General features: G+C 35.2%; 1 protein-coding gene across 2 annotated transcripts in view; it reads right to left on the bottom strand.

The window, feature by feature from the left end:
• Nucleotides 1-203: 203 nt before the first annotated feature.
• The window catches only part of MOSPD2 (motile sperm domain containing 2), a 34,483-nt gene continuing 16,109 nt past the window's right edge, over nt 204-18,577 (bottom strand). For both annotated transcript variants that reach the window (XM_040533175.1, XM_040533184.1), the window contains exons 7-15: nt 17,767-17,805; nt 16,605-16,729; nt 11,221-11,391; nt 8,328-8,440; nt 4,750-4,846; nt 3,832-3,928; nt 3,053-3,182; nt 1,843-1,945; nt 204-1,332 (exon numbers count right to left, since the gene is read on the bottom strand). In XM_040533175.1, the coding sequence (XP_040389109.1) occupies nt 1,186-1,332; nt 1,843-1,945; nt 3,053-3,182; nt 3,832-3,928; nt 4,750-4,846; nt 8,328-8,440; nt 11,221-11,391; nt 16,605-16,729; nt 17,767-17,805 (1,022 nt within the window). In that variant the 3' untranslated portion in view covers nt 204-1,185. The remainder of the gene's footprint in view (nt 1,333-1,842; nt 1,946-3,052; nt 3,183-3,831; nt 3,929-4,749; nt 4,847-8,327; nt 8,441-11,220; nt 11,392-16,604; nt 16,730-17,766; nt 17,806-18,577) is intronic.

The following is an 18,577-nucleotide window of genomic DNA, read 5'->3' on the forward strand; positions in this document are numbered from 1 at the left end:
ACAGACAGTGGCAGAGTATTACCTTTATTTTTCCCCAATAATCTCTTCTTGTCTATTGAAGTCAACAAATCAAAACTAAATAATCTATTACAAAGTAAATTTGTAGCAAAAACTAATTCTAGTAAAGAAATTATTTTAAAATTTTAGACTTCATCTAGAGTGAAAAAAATAAATGTATGAAAGATACCATCAGCCTCCTTTAAGGTGTTTAGCATTTTAATATACATATTTACAGCCACGAATACAAAGAATCCTTATTAGAATAAATTCACACTAGCTTCATACACCATTTCTACAACAGTTTCAGAGAAATGGCAGATATAACACTTTTATGTTGCCTTCAATAACATTTAATCTTCCTGACTTGACTGTCTTTTTTCATGAATTCATCTGTGATTTAAGCATATTGCACATCTCAGAGTAAGTCCTTAAACTATTTATTAGCCTTTTTAGGAACCATACCTAGGTCATCAAAAGTCAACTGCTACACTCCTCCTGCAATCTGACTAGGATCTTTGGAATTGAACAAGGGTTATTTTCCTGGTCAACATGGCTGTGTGAATGTTATTTGTTTACAAAATATTTACAGTACATTTGCATTCAGGAAAAGCACAAAAATAAGGAATTTAACTAATGAAAGCAATGACCCTGAAGTACCAAAACAATTACTAAGAACAAATACCTTCTTTTATACGTGAATGTACATAGATTATACAAAAAATCTGCCTGTTCTACACAATTTCTGTAAATTTTCCTGAAGGAACAAGTAAACCTTTAGAATACACTAAGCAGACTGCTTACACCTTCTATTAAAGTAATTCTGAATGTAAGAATATGATGAAAAGAAATTAAATACTGTATTTAAAGTACTTGAATAGAATAGAGGGAAAAAAAGTTTTAAATTATATTGTTGTACTTGGTTTCCTCCTTCCAGTTCAGTAGTATTAAGTTGTACAGTGAAAATAACTCCAAGCTCTAACATCTTCATGAACTGTTTTAAGTGTCAAGTTTCAGTAATTTCCTTTGCCAGTCATTCATTCCTTTTTTCAGAAAATTTTATCATCACTCATTGCTGTGGGCTCACAAACCTCATTTTGGCAGTTCCAGAATCTAAGAGCAGTACTGAAACCTTTTCCACTCACGTCCAACATGATAAACAGCACCTTCAGAGCAAAGCAGTTTGTTTCAGCCTCTCTGGGTATACACCAGGTAGAAGCAGAAGGCAACAACAGTAATTGATAATAATGATAAAACGACTGACAACTGCTGGAACCAGAGGCAGCGATCAATCTGTTCGTGAAGTCTTTTATTAATTTGCAGTAAATGAGTTAGCTGAAATGAGAAATAGTTTCATTAATTTAAAATTACTACAAAGGAAAGTATTTGATGATTTAGAGCTATTTAGCCACAATAACTTTAAGCACAGTAAAAATATAAAAACGACTTCTCTTAGTGATACATTTTCTATCACAACACACTTCAGGACACTCTTCTCCTAAAGAAACTTAGAACTTCTAAGAGTTACAAATTATTTATATTGCCTATATCAAGCAGGTGACATCTTTATGCTAGGAAGCAGTAGATACTGCTGAGTTTCATTCATACCTGAGATCATACAAAAAAGAGAAATGAATAAAATGCATTGAAAACATATTTTATTAAATCATTAGCACTCAAAGTAAAAAAAAAAAAAAAAATTACTATCACTGGTTTAGTTACTCTCAAGTACTAAAGTTTTTCAAACAGTCTAACCTACAAAGTACCAAAGAAGTTTAGTACAAGAAGTTATTTTTATCTCTATCATATTTTAAGTTTATTCATCACAAAGGAATATACTATTACCTGCATATGTAAATCTTCATTGGTTTTTGCTGGAATATTAAATGCATTCTCTTTTAATGTAAGAGTAGAGGGCTTACTACTTTCTATGACATGACACCTGAGCCTGTTTAAAGGTTTAAAAAAAAGGACACGTGAAACATTGTAAGTTTAATGTAACATTGAAAAATTAATAGGGAAAGTAAACAGTCCAAACAACTGTTATGTACTTTATCGTCTGTTCTGCTTGATGAATTTTATAAATAACCATTGTAACAATAGTCTGAAAAGGCTTCCTCAGACCACCAATTACATTTAGACAGTTTTTCATACATGAAGACAGCCCATAACAACCTGTAAGCTCAGGTAAAATATACCTTCCTCATTTAAAATTTGTACTACTGGATCCACTGGATTATTTAGTCAAAAACTTACTACCAAAGATGCAACAAGTTATTAAACAGCAAACAAAAAACAAAGGTTTTCCTTCCATTTTCATCTTTAGCAACAATATTTTTCACGTACACCGCCTTTCCTGCAGTTGAATATGCAGGAACAGAATTTCGTGCCATTATGAAAGACAGTGGAATCCTACACAATTTATAAATACAGCAGAAGTTCCCCTAATAACATGCATACTTTTCCTAAAGATGTGCAGTGACATCACTAGATGTGAACAGATCTAAGAAAGGAGTAACAGGCATATTTAAAACAGTATATTGGGATACTTATTTTCCTACTGGTATTTCTCCACCGTTATACAAGGAAAACATACATATTAACAGGTGATGGGTTTTACAGAGATCTTCTCTACAATTATTTTTCCTAAGCATTTAGGGAGTATTTTCTAATATTTCACAGAAAATAATTTTGCATTGTTAATTCTTTCCTTGCATGTTTCTTTTTAGAAAACTGAAGGGGCATATTCTTATTAAAAATATGTATCTACTGTACATGTGTATTTCCCGTCCATTGACATTATTTCCACTTATTTTTAAAGCAGTGCAAAAAAGCAACAATATAAAGAAAAGCATGTCCAGAACACCATGATGTTTTACATGTTAAAAAACTCCTCTAATCACTTCAAACAGAGAGGAAGTCACAGTGATATACTTCAGTCAGCAAGCGCACAACTGGGGTTTGTAGAATCCTTCACTGATTATGATAATGCAAATGCTACAAATCAGATAAACGATGGCTAAAAAAACCTGTCAACAGAAAACCCTATGCTCACCTATGTTCCATCACTTTGGTCCTAGGAACTTCTTTCCAAAACTGAGACAGATCTTGTACACCTGATCCAAAAGACTGGTCCACTTCTGCTGCCATTATAAGGAAACGATCCTGCAGAGATGCTGCAAAACCTGCCCTCAAAGGAAAAAAGTAAAAATAAAAATAAGCAAAAAGGGTGCTTGGATAAAATAACAGTACGACAAAACATATATGGAGCATTTTTGAACAAAAACCTTATGAAATAAGAGCTTGTTTAGGGCAGGACATTAGACACTGACTTACTAGAAATAAAAATGATGAAATAATTCTCTTATGCTCAACAATTTTCACTACATTTTTTTCCAAAATTATGCAGTTGCTTTTTAACAGAGTTTCATGTGAATGATTCAATGGCAACCCACAATTTTGTAATGGAAGCATTCTCCAGCAAATTCACCTGCCATTGCAACAATTTAGAAAACTTGATTTACTACAGATAAACTTTCACTGTAAGAGAGTGAGCCAGCTGCCCCTGTCTTTTTTAGTTTATTTGTTTGTTTGTTTTGTTTGTTTAAGACAAGAAACAGAATCAGTTGCTGTCAACATCTGGTTATGGCTAACTGTAGTAAACCAGTATGGGCAGTCACTCAAATGCTGTCTGACAGTAACAAATGGTAACACTATCATACTTCAGTCAGGAGTTTCAGTCATCCTTACTACCAAACAAAGGTTTGTATCCAAAGTAGTTAGCCTGTTAATCCTCCAGACTTTGTAAAAATTCTACAATAAGATTTTACTTACCACCATGAAGAGAGACTATTATGTCTAATGATGTGCCAGGTTCACAGCTACTGTTACTGGGTTTAACTCTGTATTTTTCAGGAGCAGTTGTTCTCACCTAAATACAAAAAGTAACAAGCAAGCATATAGTTTATACATACAAACTATGACCTTTTCATGACCCAATTCTGCAATGACTAAAAATACCGAAACTGTAAAATATTGTTTAATACACAGTGAGTGATGCATATGGTCTTTAAATTATCATACTCCGTAGGAATAATCACATTGTTTCATTTTTTCCTCTAAACCACTTTTATTCTTTCCTGCCTGGTATATCCTATTATTGTCTCTCTTATATGCATAAGTAAAAGCCAAGAATATCAAATGGACTATCTGTCAAAATCCTTAACAGGATTACGGAAACCATAGTTTATCTGTGTGTGAAGAGAACACAAACGATGTGGTGGAAAACCAAATCAAGATGCGAGTCAACTCAGAATTTCTGAAGCACACATAACTGCATTCATTCCTTTGATGGCGACATTTGCAGACAGAGCTGCATCATTACTGAGCATTATGAACTTGTTTCCAGCCAAGATTTAAAATGGCAAAAAGTTATAAAAAGATCCATTTTCAAAGCTCTAAGCATTTTTTTTTTTAAGTGAAGTATTAGACTACCACTGAAGAACTAACAACTGCAATAGCTGTTTTTCTGTCAATGCTTCAAAGATTTGTATTGCTGATTATCCCCTTTGGTGTGGTACACCATATGCACAAATTCAGCCAAAAGATTTATTTTATCTGCTTCAAATACCCCAACAGAATAAAAATTTAGACTGGGAAAGTGGCTTAATAGTATTTCCACCTCCTTACCGAAAACTATGCAAAAAGTTACACGTTTCATAAAGTAAACCGGGTCATGCTTAAGATATTTACCTTAAAAGCTACTACGTTTTTAGTGACGTTTGTCAGAACTATCAAACACTTTTTTTCTCCGGTTTCTTTGGATCCAAAATATAGTTCTTCTGCAGGGCTAGTAAGAAATATTAAAAGAATTGTTTTATTCAAATCATCTTTACCATATATCATTGAAATAAACTGGCCACACATACAAGAAAATAAAATACTTTCAACCTTTCAGCTACAGTCACTATAAACAGTTTTACATTTAAAAAGTTGTGAAAAAAATGCAAAAATTTTGTAGTGAAGCTTAGGGCTGACTCAGTGTCCACACGTGGGTGGATCTAGATGCAACAGTTGACTACTGCCCTTGACTGCTTCCATCTGGAAGAGCATGACCATCTGCAACAGCAGGGCTGGCAGACGTATATATAGTCACTTCACTCTCTGCATTTTATAATCGTATGCTAAGGGAAAACATAATTAGTTTCAATTAATGCTAATATGAAAGGCTATAAGCTGTTACAGCCTACTAGCAATTTCTACCTTGTATGTCTATCCTCGGTAATGGCCATTGTACACACATAAGAGGAGTAGGCGGGTATCTGTGAGGTATCTCAGCCACTACTGCTAAATTGACTTGTACTTATTAGTCAGTCTTCACATACATCTGAAGACGCATGCTAAAAAAAAATCTAAATGCTTTGCTTATTTTTAACATTCTTGTGAAATTACGAGTCATGCATAAAGACTTTTAAAACCCTGTTAAACTACTACAATTTATTCTGGATTTAGCATTCAAATGAACACTACTAGACTACTAGACGAGCAGGGCATGCTCGTATACTATAATTTCAGAGGAAACTAGAAACAAATGAAAAACATGTTTTCTTTAAATATGCCACATTAGGAATTTGCAAAGAACTCCCACAGTACGCAGTACTACAGAACTGGGTATTCTTTGACAGAAAACATTTTGCAGAAATGAATGTTACTTTACTTCTGCTCCCCCCCTTTTTAGAATGTCAGTTTCGCATTTGACCTCTTCCTCAAATGATCTCCTTTCATAATGCCAATTCTTTCTTCTCTCTCATTTAAACATACAATTGTATTAGCTAAGAAGAAAAATCCTTGGTGCTGGATGGCAAGCCTGAACTGCTATGCTAGAACAGGAGTCCAAAGGTGATTGTGTGGGGGAGAAGGTGCCTATGTTTTGCAATGCATTAGGCAGTTCACATTCTTGGCGGTGAGGAAGGAATTGTGCTAAGGAAGGCAGAAAGCAAGAAACTGATGTGTAAAAACTGACTAACAGGGTAACTATCTCCTCCTCTCAGCTCTTTTATTCCTGTTCCCAAATTGTCAGCTTAAATAACCAACAGCAGTAAGGAAAAGGAATGAAGAAATTTCAGTTATCTTAATACCACGTTACTGCAGCTGTGAACATTACAGAAACTGCAAGATAAATCATAATTAGTATTGGAAAGCATTAACTAGTGTCAAAATAGGCAAAGAAACTAGCTGGAGGAAAAGAATATTGTGCCATGGCCTTTTTTTTTTTTTTTCCCCCTACCACCAACTGTGGCAACTGACAAAAAAAATAACACACACTTCAGGGCCAACTCTGAACGTTTGTTGTCTGTCAAGTCAAACAGTTGCACAGTATGGGATGGGGGTGGTATTTTAAATAAACACCAAAGCTCTTTCATTTCATACTACTTTCTTTACTATCTGATGTGTGCGGGAATAAAGCAGTTCAGATCATACTACAAATTCCAGTCTCCAAACATACTACAACATGAGCTAGTCTTGTGCCAGACAATGCAGTGAACCACTGCGTTTTTTTTCGTTTGTTTTGCCTTACCGAATGTATTCATTTATTCATCAGGAAGGCCAAGAGAGATCTATCTTCCCTAGGAAGGAATGCAAAGCAAATGCAATAGTGATCTAAACCAGGAAGAGATGAATCACTTGTGACCACAACTATGCATGAGCAAACACAAGAGCCCAAGTTTGCCAGTTCTGCTTGGTTACTCAGCTTTGGCTGTACACCAAAGCCACCAAATAGTAGGCAGACATCGGTTAAGAAGTATCTGTGCAGGGGGTACTTTGCAGCAGCACTTGGGCACAAAAATGCTACTGGTTGTTAGTGACTTCACAGTACGAGCACCGTTGTGCCTCAGCTCCCTCTTCAGTCTCTATAAGGCTCCCTTGACAGGGTAATGCTAGTATCAGCAAACATAAGCTAACTTTACTGGCAGAGATTCCAATCATGCCTCACCTGTGATATAGGTGTTTGTGAGTGAAAAATCTGCTGGTTATTTGGTTATAAAGTAAAATATATAATGTCAACTCAATGCCATGAGAAAGACTCCAGGGAAATCAAAACTAGGTCTAGCTTCTACAAAGTGACAGCATCAATAAAGAACAACAACTGTGCATACTCCTTCAAGAGTTTACTCAAGGAACAAACAGCAAAAACAATAAAGAAACCAGTATTTTATTTTTCCATGACAGCAAGTATTAGCACCACTGTAATTGACTAAGTTTATTCTTCTTGAAATTTACATGATCTCCAACACCTCTATTCCAACAGCAGAACTTCAAAGACTAAGAGAAAAAAGGCACTTTATTTTTAAATTTTTTTTTTTTTAAATGGACGGAAGGACGCAGCTTCTTTTGTCACACGGAGAGAAAGGAAAATATTTCATCTGAATTCTCTTCACACAAAACCTAAGTAGACGTCCATGGATTTCAGAAATTCTTTTAAGATAATGACTCTGCAGTCTATGCCTTTGTACAGCTATACAAGAAACTAGGACTATAAATAGATTTTTTGCAAATAACTAATTTTCATTTCAGACATCAGGAAAATTTGACATACACAAAATGTTTAGATGCTAACATGTCATTATTCAAATTCATTCAAAATCTAATTCAGTGTAGCATTTATGAAATTAGCTAAGGAATACCTATATATTATTTTCTTCATTCACCTAACAGCAAACTGGAAATGAAAAATAAAAGTTAACATCTAAATCATTTTCTAAACAAGCAGGTGGTGAAAAGAAAAATAAGATTTCCTGATTGTTTTTTCTTAAACTTTCCAGATAAGAAGCACATTAACTGTGAGACATAAGAATCTTGGATGCCAAAATCTTCTAAGCAGATATACCATTTATACACAGCACTTCCCACAGGAAGAATTTTGTACCCTTTCATTTAAATTGATTCTAACTACTAGTATAGATGTTTATACATCTTAAGTTAAAACAAAAGAAGATTTAACAGTATTAGCTTTTTTCTCAAATGCTATTTCATTGGCTTAAGAAATTAGTGGCAAACCATTAACGGTTCTTATTACACATATTCACAAATTTAGAGCCAATGAGAGTTTCCCAATAGAAATGAAATATATACCTATTAATTAGCACAAAAGGCACGCCAATGGTTACACCAAAAGATTCACTGAAGATTCACATAAAACCAGAAAAATTGTAAAAATTTGTTTGTTTACAACTACTGTGCTGTTTAATAGTCTAAGAACAATTTAAAAAAAATCACTGTTCAAGTGTCCAAGGCACATTGTTGAAAAAATTAAAGAAAATTAATATTACCTGATATGTAATAAAGGTCCTTTAAAAGTGGTTAGTGCTTTCTTTGCATTTTTTGGTTTGAACTCTGTTTTGTCACTTTCCTCTGATTTGGAATTTTGTTCTATAGAATTCATCTGAGTAAAAATCATAGTTATAATGATTAACTAGAAGACTGGGTTACACACACTACAGATTCATGCACGTATTTCAAGGAACATGAGGCTTATTTCAATTTATATATTACAGACCAAGCTTAATGTGCATTCATTCTTTAAGGATGATGAATGTCCACTGCGTTAAAAAATGCATATTAGAAGTTACTTTATATTTTAAACATGAATGATGAAGCTTTTTTGCCTTCCTCGCCCTTGAGTATTTCCCTGATGCCTAATTGGATTATTTTTGAAAATGCCAGAAATAAAAGTTGCAGTACTTCAAATATCAGTTTACCAAGCACTGATGTTACTCTTCCACTGAAAAACCTTTCAAAGCAGACACCTCAATACAATCACTGCAACACTGAACAGCAAACACAGCAACAGTTCCACACTTCGTTGCATTTAAGAGATGCTAAACAAATCTTCATTATTTTTAAATGGAACTCTGAAGTACTGGACTTAAAAGAAGTAACACTGATGGAACTGGTACATAGGAAACTGCAGAGATACTGTAGGTTCCAAAGTTTTTCCTCAATATATTAAGAAACTATATACATGTCAACAGGCTTGGATGTCCACATCATAATTTTAGAGTTCTTTATTTTCAACAAAGTGCAAAACAGGGAAAAAACAGAGAATCAGAAGCATTAGTGGTATGATGAAGATCAGCTACCTAGCTAAGCAGTTTGCTTAGCCTTGTGTTTATTCCACTTGAAATACTGACAGAAGAGAATCCAGATAATGTAAATTTGAAGTATGGGAATTAAAGAAATAGTTTTATAGAAAATAAACATAAAAAACACACAGCTTTTTTTTTTTTTTTTTAATAGTTGTGGTTATATTAGAAGGTTATTGTGTAAATACACTGCGCTGGTCATGTGTTTGAATTTATTCTAAATAACTGATTTAAATTACCAGAAAAAAATACTACTGTAGTGTACTTTAGAGGTGGAATCTCTTTCCAAAGATCAGCGTTGATAGGAAAGGCACTTACAATTAAGTTTATCACTCATGGCTCCCTCTACTCTGTGAGATAACTAGGCATTTCTATGGGATGACAGGAGGCACACATAAAAAATAAATCAGACAAATTCTTGATGATGACAAAAAAACTGCAGATAAACATTGGTACCACAATAAATAATAATGAAGAAAAATTCTCAAAGATCACTTGAAACCTGTCACTTTGGAAGCTGGCCTTATTCAAAAATAGTTAATCATTTATATTTAAAACACACAAGTACAAAATAGCTTAGGACTAAGAAATATCAGCCATTCACAAAATAAGGGACTGTGTCTGAAAAACATTTTGGAACAGGATGCAGTATTGAAGCGGCAAACTGACATACTTGCTGTGTAAGAAATATAAAGTATTATTCTTAAATACATGAACAGAACAGCAAATTGAAGAAAAACAATTCATTTTTTGTATTTTTCAGAACAGGAACAGTGAGATCTATAACACAAAATTTTTAAAGTATATTAAAGGTGAGGCCTTAAACATGCCTCAAAGTTAATTGATACATGAGTAAAAATATCAGTCTGCTTAACTAACTAAAAAAGAGTAGCACCTTGATTATACTGTACAAAAATAGAAGATACCATAAACCAAACCATTATTTTTAACACTGTAATAGACAGAAATACTGTAAGTATAAAGCTGAAATCAACCAAGCAAATCAGATAGTAATTAAATAGAAATATTGAGGCTATTAAGCACCAAAGCCAACTCTCACACTAAGCAGGGATTCCTAATGTGTCCGTATCTGAGAGTCAGATCTTAGGAGACGTGCTATAACCAAAACAAGCTAGAGCCCAGTGGTCATGAAGCCACAATAGTTACATATTGCTTCCTTTTGACCTTAAAATCAGTGAAATAATCTTTTTATTTTGAATAGAATGCCAAGTTGCAAAAAACTGAACAGTGTAAAGTTAGCTGTGTGCTTCAAGTGATTCTGACAAAAATTTAAAACAGTAAATGAAACCAAAATTAATACTAATAAAATATTTAAGTGCTCCACTCCATTAAATAGAAGTTTTACAATTCATATTCCAATATTAATTATGGCACTGGTGAATGAATTTCAGATTTCTCTGTTTTTTTCCTGCCATTTTTAAAAACAATATCCCCACTGACTATGACTGCATATTCTGAAGTATAACGTCATGCACTTATATAAAATAATGCCTTATATTTGTGGATAAACAACACTGCAGGAAGATTGTGTTGTCAGCGCAGAACCGACAGATTAGCGATAAAATTTCTCCTGAGATTAAGTGATTACTTTCATGTGTTTAAATTTTACCAATAATTTTTAAAAGTTAGCTTTCAGTAAGGCATAAATAATTATTTTCTCACGTGCGTACTGATTTAAGCATCTGAGAACAACAGATGTATTTTAAAGTGTCTGCCACAAAATAACCCAAGCTTAAAAATCTACTAGCTAGAAAGACAAGCTTTGAAAACAGTACACAGACCTTTTAAATATTACTGTGCAATTCACTAAATTCCAGACATATTAAGTACTTAGTACAGACTTTACTCATTCAGAAGCACAAAGCTGGTCTTAACAGTCAAATCTGTGCAAACTAAGAAGCAAGGTTGAACCTGCAATTATATTTTTCAGGTTTACTCTGAACTTATTTCAAACTTAAAAAAAAAAAAAAGCAAAAGCCTGAACAGAAAAAAAATTACATGACTCCTATCTTACTTCGTAAACATAACATTAGTTCTGCCTCAGCCTTCAGTTAGATACCTTTTTCTGATTAAGATTTTGTTCTTCATTCAGATCCCCAGTTTCTTTGGCATCTGCATCTATCTCTTCTTTACTTTCATGCTCATCTTCACTAGTAATGGGCCCATTTTCACATAAAGGTGTTTGAAAATCATCATCAACCAGCGGAGGATAACTGTACTTGAAAGAATCCTAAAACATAAGGAGATTTATAAGAGACCACTTAGCATGATGAGAAGTACCTTCTGTAGTTTTTTTTTTTTTTTTAATGGAAGCACTATCAATTCATTTTGTTTCATATGACTTGCAGATTTCATTTATCTATTTTATATTAGGTCCCTGTGCAGAAAGCTGATACTACAAATAGATTTGATTTTATCATCATTAATAAACAAACCCGTAATAAAGCCATTAAATTATAGCAACTGTTATTTATAGAGCCACACAGAACCATAGCATTAGGTCTGTCAAGGATCAGGATTCAAAGTCTTAGTGCTCAATTTTTTTTTGTTAGGTTTTATACCATGTTTCCTACAACTATGACAGCTTAGGACATGAAGAAACAGTCTCAAGGTGTACCAGGGGAGAACTAGATTGGACATTAGGAAGAATTTCTTCATGGAGTGGGTGGTCAAGCATTGGAACAGGCTGCCCTGGGCAATGACGAAAAGAGACATGTGGACATGGCATGGCACTAAGGGACATGGCTTAGTGGTGGAATTCTGTAAGGTTAGGTTGACAGTTGGACTCAGTGATCTTGAAGGTCTTTTCCGCCCACGATGATTATTGTATGTTTCTGAAGGACGTTCAAAGTGATTAAAAAAAAACTTCAGATCCTTGTATTTTAAGTTGCATAATATCCACAGCTTAAAAGAAATGTATTAATCCTTCAAGTTTAATCCAGTGTGTGGACAGCTCAAACTTTGGCATGCCAAAGCAATTCAAAGACCGCCTTCCAGAGAACTGAGGAACATAGAAGCAGCATACCAACATTCTCAAAGCTTCCACAGTGAAGATATCTTTTCTATTACATGACAAGTAGAAGCTAGATTTTGTTAATTAGAACTGCTCTTTATATTCTTAAATTAGTTTTTAATGTTAGAAACAATGTCTAAATAGGGCACTCTGTTTCTACTACAATTTCAGTTTTAAACGCCAACTAAACTGAGATAGTTGGTCAGCTTTTCCAGTGGAAAAGGAAAATATCAAAGCTTTGACTTCTGTGAGGCAGACTTGAGCCATGCCCCCAGTTTCCAAAGTCTGCCACCAGCAGAGTTAAAACAAAAAAGTTTTGTCTTCTCAAAACAGAAACAACAATGTGATGTTAGGAAGGAAAAAAAAAAAAAGAGATGCTATGTTTGCTGCACATTTCACTTCACCACATTAATCCGTGATGCTGGGTTATGTCATCAGCTGACGTGAATCTCATCACTGTGACAACTCAAAGTCCCACACTTCCCAATCACAATCCATCGGTTTCAGTGACATGGGCTTACCTACTAACAAGGCTGAAGCCTCAGACAGGTAAACAAAACAGATTTATCCAATGCTCGATACATCCATTCCACAGAATGATGGCTTTCTTTTAAGGTGAACACAGACTTTACACAGCTATGTTTGTCAGTAATGGTAGAGGTTTTAATCATGGTAGTGGTATTTTCTAAGACCGCATGTACACAATGGCCATGAAATCACATGCAAAAGGCCCACTAATACCTTAAACTTCAGGCCACTGACCTATAAAAGGTTCTTCCAAGAAAACCTAAGCTATAGGCTGTCAATTCAGACAGGTGAATACTGCAGCATTCTAGTCACACATACAGTTCAATGCTGGCACCAGTGGAGGGAACCTTGAATTTAACAGGGGTGAACTGCTCACCTCTGACAAAGGAAAACTGGGCAAATAAACAAGCTTAATAATCCTATGAAATGTACACATACTCGATCCTGTACAAAATGTTATTGAAGTGGTAACAAATTTCCCTGGCCAGATAGAAACCTGTGTCTAACGAACTGTTCTATCATTATCTTCAAGAGCTGAAACTGTTCTTGTAGAATGTGGACTACAAAGGATTGTGAATCTAGGCAAACAAGTTTTGAATACATTTACTACTATATGCAAAGTATTAGGGAATGTTTTTTGTGCACCTGACTCAATGTCACAAACTGCTTATCATTAACTTGTTCCTAAATCTGTTTTGGGCAATTTCAACAAGTTCTTCAAGACACACGCACCCCTTGTAAAGAGAGAGAGACCTATGCAGCAGAGACAAGAAACGCTCAAAACCAGGTACACGATACATAGCCCCTCTTAGATTAGCAGCACAGAAACAGTGACAGTCAACAGATATTGATGGGAACTCAGATATAACTTGCAAAGTATATGTGCAAATTCCTGCAAAAAACACAGTTCTGTTATCCATTATTAGTATTAATGCTTTGGATACCCTGAAGACACCTTTATCCACTAGTTGTCCAAAAACAATTAGGTCATTTTCCTCCTTTCTCAGCTGGGTGACAGTTGATTGAAGGATTTTCATGCTAAGGGAAGCCGCAAATTTATCCTGCGAGTGACCCATGTCACAGCAAAACCAAAACATACTTGAAGACAACCTGACAGATGGAGACACAGAACAGTTCCCTTGATTAAGCAGAACAATTGGTGACTCCAAGGTCAACAATTCAAGCTGTATTACCAAACCAGACTTGATTTTTTATTTAATTCCAAAACTGGTCTCTAAAAACCATTCTTTTTGGACACCTGGATTCCATAGCACACACTTTCCCCAAAATGACCAAGTGACCTGCTCCACTAGCTGTTTACATCTGGCAAAATGAGGAAGATGAATCTCATGAAATGAAATGAATCTCAAGAAATGAAATGAATCTGTCAGCCTATGAGGGAAGGCTGAGAGACCTATGTCTGTTCAGCCTGGAGAAGAGAAGACTGAGAGGGGATCTCATCAGTGTTTACAAATATCTTAAGTGTGGGAGACAGAGGGATTTGGCCAACCTCTTTTCAGTGGTTTGTGGGGACAGGACAACGGGCAATGGCCACAAAATGGAGCACAGGAAGTTCCGCACCAACATGCAAAAGAAATTCTTCACGGTGAGGGTGACGGAGCACTGGAACAGGCTGCCCAGGGAGGTTGTGAGTCACCTTCTTTGGAGATACTCAAGGCCCGTCTGGATGCCTACCTGGGCAGCCTGCTCTAGGGAACCTGCTTTGGCAGGGGGGTTGGACCCAATGATCTCTTGAGGTCCCTTCCAACCCCTGCAATTCTGTGATTCTGTGACAACCTGACTCTACAGGATGGATCCTAGTAGGAAACTAGGAGAGAAAGGAGAGTCTACTTATGGCTAGAGTACTGAATAAGAACAGAGAACAGATACGCTGTGTTCTTTCACCTGCACTATGCTGGTTGCAAAGCTGAGCATGTTCTTAAATGACTGGAAATCATTAAAAGAGGAAATGGATATGGGAAAAGATGCTTCAGCGGAAAGTGGAAGAAGTTATTTTTTACACATCAGATACCTTAAAAAAATGAACAACCCCCCCCCAACAGGCCTGTCAACACTAATGCTAGTAGACGCACTTCCTCTTCAGACTCAAGTTGTAAGTTGTCTCAGGAGAAAGCAAGCTTGATCACATCAAGGAAAAACATGCTCTCAGAAAAAGTGCTGGAGACGAACTGAATACTTGCTAACAACACTTCCAGATGGTGACAGTTCTGAGGTAAAAAGTTCAGAACACCTATTAAGCGTTTAAATACTGAAGAGACTCAATAGTTAGACAAAACATCTGCTGGTTCAAAATACAGGACTTAATAAGCAGGAATATGTTTTTTTCTGATATAAACACACTTAAGAGTCCTTGTCAAACAGATGTACTCCTGCTCTACTAATTTATTACTGTCACTACAACTTAGCACCACAGCTAAGTAGGTTGGCCAACATGGGGCCAGCTTGGTCACTACCACTAGCTAGCACTGAGACCTTTCAGGACCAAGGTGGGATAAAGGAAAACTAACTCTGTGTGCTCAATATAGGGGGACAGAGGATGCAAAAGGATATTTAGCAAAGCAACAAGATTCTGTCTTTGAAAAGGGAATTAGCTATCAGATACAACAGTATAAAGCAGACAGGAGACACTGAGGTCTAAGAGTGAAGAGAAGAACTTTCCCTGCTATTGCAACAGTAGAACAACAACTTGGAAGTTAGGCCCAGAAAGAGCCATTGCTGTTCAAATCCTTACCGAGGTCAGTAAAGACACCATCAGTCCTTCCCTCAGTGTCCACTACTGAAGTTCAGAGATTTCAACTTTCTCTAACATGAGCAAGTTCTTACACAAGACTGTGGAGTTTAGGCAGCAATTTTCTATGGAGAAGGATACCATCTTTTCAGGTGTTTTGTGATAGGAGTATCATTTTAAAAGTGCTTTTTACAGGGTGCTACTTTCAGTTGAATAAAAACAAAGTAACACTATGTACATTCTCAAAATGGTTTTGCATGATGTTCTGACTACCAGCACTCTGCTTCGAGCTTAAATACTAAGGAACAAACTTCTACTTTGGCTGGAGTAGAATCTTCCTTTTCTCCATGTTGTTACTGTTTAACAGCAAAAACATTCAGGAGTAAAAGTAAAAATGAAAAAAAAGAAACATGTAAAGATTACTACAGTGGGTTTATTCCATTAACAAAAACTGTTTGCAAAAGTTTTAAAGAAAAAAAATCCTCTTTCTGCAGATTCTATTAAAATTACGCAAAATTATTTACTAGCTTTACAAAAAATGAAGCTTGTTGCGCAAGAGCCTTGTGCTGTTTTGCCATTTAGATCATACTAGAATAGGATCCAGCTTCTGTCAAAGCAATACTGGATTGAAAAATACTTTGGAGTATGCTCTCTAACATACTCTTAAAAAGTCTTCTATAGAGTCTTAGAAAATGCAGCCCTAGGGACAACAAAGGAAAAATAATTGCAATACTTTCTTTACTGAACCATGGCTTTGGAGCAGGATGAAATCTATTTTCTGTTTGCAGAACCTGTATCATAAACCAACACAATCCCTCTTTAATTCATCAGGTAGGGGAAGAGTGGAAAAAGGCATTTAAAATGGATGGATATTTTTTGCTGTCGAAGGTCTGAAAACAAGATTTCTTATGACTTGAAAATGAATGATTAAAATCATTCATGAAACTGATTTCTGCGTTTCAGACTGCAAGATACCAATTTCTTATAAAATTAATCCATTTTTTACTAATGTGATTTAGAAAATACCATTTTGACAGAACGATCTGAAGGAATTTCAAATCCATGAAGTGCCAAGTTGCAACACCACATACGTTATTTAAATAAGCATGGCTCAACCTATCACAAAAGGATCATGAAGTGTTAATATACTTACAGTTCCACCCATGTGAGGTGGCAGATATTCTCCACTGATGTATTCCTGTACATCACTCTTGTTTGTGAACTTTAACATGCTTATTGCATCTGGGCCAAGCCAACCCTTCACAATTTTAAAAGCAGCTTTATAATGGAAAAAAAAAAAAAAAGAAAAGCATATGTAAGATGTCAAGGTATTTTTCCCACAGTGTATCAGTAGACTTTATGAAACAAGTGAGCTACGCCCCATAAATACGGGCCTGTTCTGAAAATATCTGTTATAATGTGGAGACATGATGCAACAAAAAAAAATAATATTTACAAAGAAAACATTTTATGGACAGTCTTTTTCTATAGCAGAATGCAGACTTATCACAGACTTCAAGGGAAGAGAGTCTTCAATTTAACTAATGATGATCCCCTTGTCTCGGAGTTTAAACTAGCAAGTTCTGGAGAAAGTGGGGGATTGCGGTGACACACGGGAGAGTTGTAAAGCAATTGTATTTCCAAATCTGTATGAGGGAGGTTGGGAAAGTTACATATACACTCCTCCCATTTTAAACATTTTGCTGCTTTAAATTGCTCTGGTTTAGAGCTTTAAAACACCATAGTTATTTTACTGGTGGTAAAACTTAAATATACAGGAAGAACATAGAGCTAACATAAGAGGTATGTATTTTAAATGGCATAGATACTGGAATAACCTGCTTATCATATACATTATAATTAATGATAAATATTGAAGTATACATCAGAATACATGCATATAACAATTGCCATGTCCAGTGTCAGGCAGGCATCTGCCTTAATTTTTAAATCTGCCTAGTTTTTGGCTGGTCATTAGTGTTCAATGTTGATGACAGCATTCTTGAATCATGAACTCATCTAACTTTAAAGAATTACAGTTGGAAACATTCACAGAACAGACTGTTTACCAAAGTCTCCTAAGTTTTAAAGGTAACAGGACGAATTTTTACCCCATTTAAAAGTGTAACCCAAAATACAACACTAGACAGAAAAACATCAACGTGCAGCCTACACATCAAGAGATTTAAAGATGACCATTTAACGAATCCACCATTTAACTGTATCTAGAGAAAAAGATGAAAGATGCTTCTTGTTCACTCTGATTTTAAAGAGTTGTCATGATGTTAAGAAAACAAACCAAAAAAATGACTTACCATTCATTATCCATGGCATTTCAAAGATCACTATCTTTGCTGAAAAGAAAAGGAAACAATGTTAGGTATTTCTGTTTAACAGGGAGTACAGCAATAAAGGTAATGTAAAAAGGGAATACTTCATTTTTTGAAACTGCCATGCTTACTTCCTTGAAGAAATTAGTTTATAGCATGTATAAGCCTATTTCTATTACTATATGAAGGCAGTAAGTATTTATGTGGAAACTGTTTACAGATCTCTCTGGCTTATTGCTTTTCTGACATATTATTACCATAAGTAATTACCCCAGTAAGGCAGAGAAAGGTAAGGATTTATCCCGATCTAGAAAAGTAACTGCTTAACGGAAAAGAAAGAAGGTTAACAGGCATATTCTGCACCTCTTCTTCCCAAACAAATAGCAAGTCTCTGCTACACTTGTTCTCATTTTTTTTGTTGTTGTTTTAGGAGAGAAGCCTGAAAAGTTAGTGCCTTGACTCAAACATCCCCAAACATTTTTCTCAAATGTCAAAATTAAAACAAAAACATTGCTGCACTTCTATTTAAGTTCAATCTTTGACCAAAGTTCAAAACTTTAGTCAGTAAACTGAAATCTCATTTTGAGAGTTTAAGCAACTGCTGTTACAAAGCTCCAAAATTCAGACACTTTCACTCACATACAACAAGCTGGCAAAAGTGATTCAATTTTCATCTATTCATAAAAAATTAGTAGGCAACTATGCAGTTTTTTGCCAAGTTCACATACCAACATGCCTTAATCCTGTTCTGAGGAAGCAGACCATGGCTACTGAAGACTTTCTATAGCCAGTATTT

This window comes from Cygnus olor, chromosome 1, assembly GCF_009769625.2.
Source record: "Cygnus olor isolate bCygOlo1 chromosome 1, bCygOlo1.pri.v2, whole genome shotgun sequence".
In the NCBI taxonomy this organism is placed as follows: domain Eukaryota; kingdom Metazoa; phylum Chordata; class Aves; order Anseriformes; family Anatidae; genus Cygnus; species Cygnus olor.